Source organism: Lactuca saligna, chromosome 5 (genome assembly GCF_052625555.1).
Source record: "Lactuca saligna cultivar CGN05327 chromosome 5, ASM5262555v1, whole genome shotgun sequence".
Taxonomy (NCBI): domain Eukaryota; kingdom Viridiplantae; phylum Streptophyta; class Magnoliopsida; order Asterales; family Asteraceae; genus Lactuca; species Lactuca saligna.
The window spans coordinates 167247737-167254310 of record NC_136421.1 but is presented as its reverse complement, the minus strand read 5'-3'; the positions used below and the strand labels follow the sequence as shown (position 1 = coordinate 167254310).

Below are 6574 nucleotides of genomic sequence, written 5' to 3'. Positions count from 1 at the left end.
ACTTTTAACTCTCGATAAATGTGTGCAATTTTATGGTTGTTAGCAGGTAATGTTTGGAGGTTAGGTGGTAGTTAGATTAAAGAACATAATGAAAGATCTATATGTTCGTGTAATGATATTATCTAATAACACGTAATCATATAGCATTATGCCTAATAGCAAGTAGACACTTATTGATTATGTATTAATAAATATTATCAACTCTTGTATTGGTCACGCTTAACATAGTACTTCTCACTATGATACCTACAACGATACACATAAAGTACATAGAGACTTTGAAGTGGTCAACAAACAATAAAGACGTACATAATCGACCATTCTATTCCTAGAAATTAGCAACAAACGCATTTACTTTGTCTATAATAAAAAATATCTTTATGTTTATAAATGATTTGTTAATAATAATATCCATTAATTCCATAGTAATTTTCAAAAAAGTCTCAATATTTTAGTTATTGGGTAATTTTTAGAAAAGTCATAATATTTTGAGCAAAATAACGAAAAATGACAGAATACCGGCCAAAAAAGGTTTTTTTCGAAGTTTTAGCCGGTATTTTATGCTTTTCTGTAAACAAAAATTAGTTCGGGATTTTTTCATTAATTTGACTAAAATTTTAGTACTTTTTTGGAAATTTCCTTTTAAAGAATACATAAGTATCTCTTAAAAAAATTCCAAAATAATTTCGTAGATAATTTGGTTCTAATTTTATTTTATTTTATGGAATCAACATAGTTAGGTCGTAAACTATATGAAGAGTTTGGTCAATAAATATAATTTTTGTAGGTAAATGTAAAATCAACTAACGTACCATTATCTTAATAAAATATTTGTTTAATTTTTTCAACTCATATTAACTAGGTGTAAAACCCGTGTATTACACGGATTGATTAAATAAAATAAAATATTAAAATATAAATAATAAGTATTTTTTAAAATAAAATTCTGAAATAAGAAATGGAGAAAGATATTAATTGCAATTTATTATAATATTTATTACATTTGATATTTTACATATATAAGTATTAGATTATGTGGCTTTTTAATTTTAAAATTTAAAAAAAGTCAAACACATTCTAAATAATCTTGACTAAAACAACACATGCCAGTTTAAAGTATGTGCATTTTATGTTTTAAGAAAAAAAAAATACTCTCCTTTTAAAGAATAAATATTTCCTAAAAAAACTACTAATGTCATTTAACATATGCTGGATTTGATTTTCGTTTGCTTTTTTTTTTTTTTGAGCGGCAACACGCACTGATACATAACAACACTGAGATTTGTTGAATCATTTGAACAAGACTTGGACTGTTGGACATAATGACAATTTTGTGAAGAAGATGAATGAAATGTGATAAATAACATTCAACCCATAGATCCATACCATGTTGCAGATTAAGCGTTGAAAGAAATGAGAAAACTTTGAAAGTATTTCATTCATTGATTGTGAAGCAGAGTACAAAGAACTATCTAATATATACATTAAATAACATTAAGCAACAAACCAACTAACATAATACATACCAAATTACTAAAACACCCTTGTTCACTAACTACCAACATTAAACGTGTAACCGAATAAGAAAGTTAAGCTAACAAAACATTTGAAAACAAAGAAAACACAAAGTAGAGGTACAAGCTACTGACACTAGACAATATTTTTAAGAAAACAACAGATGTGTAAACGCTTCTATAATTGAAAATAACTGCAACTCATGGGCAACAAGTCTAAGCATTTACTTGTACAAAGAGATGATGATCGATGATGATGCATTTTTGTACTAATATATCCAAGAAACTAGGAACACAGGACGCATGGCTGAAGAACTTCCAAGAGGTTAAAAGAAGTTAATTAGACGACCATTAAACTGTTCCACCACCGGAGTATTGCAAGCTTGATTTGGAACAACATTATTCCCATCAAAATCACCATCCAAGCTCATTTCCTGAACTTCTTGAGGAGATAAGATTTTGATGGACTTTACGCAGCTTACAAACTCTCTGAAATGCATATACGAAAACCCAAGTCATAAATATTTATATACCATCAAATAGATATATCAAATAAACAAACACAATGTTTGTTTGTGAGATGTAAATCAGGTACACAGTGACCCTATTTGTCATGAGTTGTAAATTAATAGCATATTGACTTACTCCCAAGGGTCATGCCCAACAAGGAGAACGTCGTTCTCATGATCCACATACACAAGTTTCCACCCAATTCTCTGTTGATCATCCAGTTGACCCTCGATACCAAACCTTCGAGCAAGATCTTGTTTAAGCTCATCATACCCTGAATATGAAGTAATATCAATTGATCTTCCAACAGCTCCTCTTTTGTAGACCTACATGAATCAAAATTATAGATTAGCTCCTAAGACTTACCACATACGAGACAAAAAGACACATGAACACTACAAAATTGGACTGTACAGACTTTCTAAAGCTATTTTCAATGACAAGGGCATTTTCGTCTTTTGCACATACCACGGATCGGGAATGAGCCTTTTATTTTTATTTTTTTTTTAAAGATCTTTTTGGATGAGACACCAAAGCTACAATTTTTGTCCTATATAACTAGGGCTTCTTATGTCATTTTTCCTTTCTTAGCTTAGTTATATACTTATATATTGCTTTCTTTTTCTTTTATTTATTAGGGTTAATATAACATAAAATTAATTCAAATTATGACTATACAAATATACAGATAACGCTAGAATAGTTAATATCTAATCTGACCCTTATATACGTCCGCATTCGCTGAAATGGCTGTGGTTGTTGTGGTGGAGCCCAAACACCACTGTTCAATAAACCACCATTGTTTATGGTTGAATTAATGGAGTTGAAAGCCATATGTGGAACTCCAAACCTTCTAGCGTATGCATCAATATAATTGGAACTTCCAACTGTTCCTCTCTTGTAGACCTACATGAAACCAAATAAAAGTTTAATTCCTAAGAGTCGCAGTATATGAAAGAAGATGGAGAAGAAAGACTATCAATAATCAACATCAAACTATTGCGAACAATCAATTAATATTATGAAGTTTGGAACATGTTAGCAATGCAAGACAAAATGTCTGAAAATCATGTTTCTAGAAGTTGAAAACGACACCTGAAACATTGAATTAGTGGACCTAGTTTTGAAGTTAGATGTGTTATATATCAGCTATCAAACATAGAAACCCAAATTAATTTGCCTCCCAATTTCTCCTAATTTACACTCAATACGCTGGAGTTTAAACCTAAGATTTACTCCAAATGTTGCTCAAATAGTCAAATTTCAACATGGTTTTAATTAATCATTAAATGCGAAGCTTGCAACAAACACACTCAGATTCAGGATAAAAATCATACCCCATCATTTAATTCAGATATAATAACCTGCTGGACTTCATGTTCATCAGGACCTTCATAGCGGTTGCAGGATGCCTCACTTTGAGATGGTTCTCGTCTGCATAAGTCATTGACAGACGGTGGTTGTCCATCGCTGGACATCTGATTACTGCCGGAGGGTTCAGAAACGACCATTTGCCTCACATCTCCGATCGAAGGTGGTTGACCACCGCTACTGTCGATATCCATCGTGGCATGACTGTCCATGCGTATATTACTGAAATTCCCGTACCACAGAGGCTGACCATGGATATTAGTGGCCATCGGATAGTCGATGGATCCTCCGAAGGCCTGCTCATCTGCGGCGATGCTGAGTTGGAGCTGTTTCGGATCAATAGTCGATAAAAAAGATGGATATGCGTTGCCGGAATACATATTGCAGATGGGTAGTGTTTGGATTTGAAACTCCGATGGTACATTACATATCGTAGTACACTACTACTACATTGCCAAAAGGAAGCAGGGTAGAAAGAAGCAAAGCCGTGTTTGGAGCACTACTTCTACAAAATAATATATTATTTGTTTAATATTTATTAAAAAAAATCTAAAAAGTGGAAGATAATGAGGGTTGGTGATTTCCTAAGTTTAAGGAATATGTCGTTTAAGGAAGTGAGAGGAAAATACGGTGAAGTTTACATGGTTGAGGGAAGTATAGGAAGACAACCTCTAAAGCAAGAGCAACAAAAAGAGAAAGAAAATAACGACGTGTTCGGCACAAAACGTTTGAGAGCTTATGATATTTGACAAAATGCTCTGTTTTGAACATAAAACTTTGTTTGATACTAGAAGCTTCTAACGTTTAGTTTAAAGTTTAAACAAAACGCTCTAAATCCAAATATTGTTTTATGTAGTGTTTAACAAAACACTATCAACTACAAGCTACAAGCTATTCACTACCCGCTACCAACTATTTTTGTCAAACACACTCAAACTTTAGATTTGTAAAATAATTCATTCGTGGTTTTAAAAAATTATAAAACCCATCTTGTTTTCAATTACGACTTTTTATCACTTTTTAAATACCTTTTATAAGTATGTTGTTTTAACCTAGGCCGGTCCAAAGATATAGCAGGTCCATGGCGAAAAGAAAAAATGACCTCCCAAGCCTTAAATATAACAAAATAAAATAAGACATGGTGTTATATAATAGTCTTAAAAAGTTTCCTATACAAACTCTAAAACTCTTACAAATAAGAAACATTCCAAAATAAATAAGGGATATATACAGTAAAGCCCCGATATTTTCATCCAATTGACACGAAAGTCCCAAACTAATTTTTTTTGACACAAAAGCCCGAATTACCGGCATTTATTGACCCGATTGACCTTTTCTGCCGGTGCATCCGGTTTACTTGGTGAAGTGGCACCAAATGCTTACATGGACCACTGATTTATTAAATGAGAGGCTTATGTGGAGTTGTCGACCTTACTTAAGCACCATACCGTCAATCCCCATGAACCCTAGCTTCGTATTTTTCAAAGGAAAAGACGAGAATGTCGTCTTCTTCATCTATTGGAAGCAAGGTTATGCGAAGGTTCAATCCCCCTCAAATGACACATTGCGATTGCAGTGACTTAGTTGGAAGGTGGACTTCATGGAAGACAAGAAATCCTGGAAGAAGATTCATTGGATGCCCAAATTATAGGGTTAGTTGTTAATGTTGAAATTCTTCATCTTTTAGTTTTTTTTTTCTTTCTTTAATCTTGGATTATCCAGGATTCGAGTAAAGATTGCAAATTCTTTGATTGGGTGGATCCTCCACTCCCTAATCAGTGGTACAAGGACTTGCTCTTACAATTGCACAATGGGTGGAATGGAGATGTTGTAGAACAAATGGAAGAAGCAGTAGTAGAAGTTGTTCCAGCTCAAGTGCAAGGTGCAGGTGGTGTTGTTCCAAGGTGGTCAATGTTCTGGTTTATTTTGGGTTTATGTTTTGGTTTGTATTTTAAGATAATGTATTGAGATATGTAGTCACTATGTACGATGTTGTTTCTTTTGCAATGTAATGAACATTTTACTTATGTTGTATTGAATTATGGTGAAATCAAAGTACCACAACTATGAACCACATATGAATAATAAAACTGTCAATAACCAAGGCTAACCTGCACAACCAAACTTGAAATAAAATATAACATTGATCAATTGTGACCATTGGTTAATGCCCTTGCTTAATTACCAGTAATTGTTTACAAAATATGAACCAATATAAGTGGATATGTACCACCATTTACAAAATATGAACCACAAAGTGGTATGCAAAATATGAACCAAAAGATGGTATGCATCAGTTTACATAGTTCCACCTTTTACAAAATATGAACCAAAAGATGATAACCCCTATCACTAATCTATAACTAATGCCTTATCTTCACACATTCCTATACCAAGAGGGTCAACCACCTTCTTTTTCAGCTTCTGAAGAATGATCCTCTCTGAGGGTCTCCTTGTTCTTTGTTTCATATTATTCCCAAAATGCCCTTGTTGTACTGGATCATTCACTGGAACCCTTCTTCATCTTCTTCTTGTCCATCTCCTTCATCTCCTTCTCCATCTTCTTTTTCTCCATCTCCTTCTCCTTCTTGTCCATCTCCACCTCCTTCCACTCCATCTCCTTTTCCATGTCCTCCTTCTTCTTCATTATCCTGTCCATCTCCTTCTAGTCCACCTTCAACATTGGCAGCCTAAAACAGAAAAAAAAAAAAGTAAAAAACACTTAATCATATACATAAACACTAAATGAAACCTTACCACATATCCAAACTCTTCTAAATGAGCTTTTGTAATTCCAAGGCATCTCATAATGTCTACATCAGTGTAACCTGATTTCCTCAACTCTGTAATTTGTTGTGTAATGTAGTCCATATCTGCCATATCCAGCCCATCTCCATCACTCATCACATCTACATCCACCATCTCTTCAGAATTATATTCTTCATTGACCCTTTTTTGGGGTGGTACTGTATTTGAGGTTTCACCTCTTTCAAACCAGCTATGAAAGCCACCCCCACCTCTAGGTACCCTACCACCTCCTCTATTTCCCCTTGTCCCCCCTCTACCACGTCTTGTCCATTGGGTTAGACTAGGGTCCAATCTTGGCCTGCCTATTTTCTTATTGGGTTTAGGATCTGGTTCAACATGTGGATTTTTACAGGTTTTCTTGTTGTGCCCCT

The 6574-nt window shown here is 33.8% G+C and overlaps 1 protein-coding gene across 1 annotated transcript; it reads right to left on the bottom strand.

Annotated features, from left to right (window-relative positions):
* Window positions 1-1414: 1414 nt before the first annotated feature.
* LOC144997207 (auxin response factor 7-like) lies at window positions 1415-3874 on the bottom strand. The gene is made up of 4 exons (XM_078957057.1): window positions 3362-3874; window positions 2745-2930; window positions 2160-2350; window positions 1415-2003 (listed from the first exon to the last, which is right to left on the bottom strand). The coding sequence occupies exons 1-4, from the start codon at window positions 3773-3775 to the stop codon at window positions 1841-1843; spliced, it is 954 nt and encodes a 317-aa protein (XP_078813183.1). The 5' UTR covers window positions 3776-3874; the 3' UTR covers window positions 1415-1840.
* Window positions 3875-6574: the final 2700 nt, after the last annotated feature.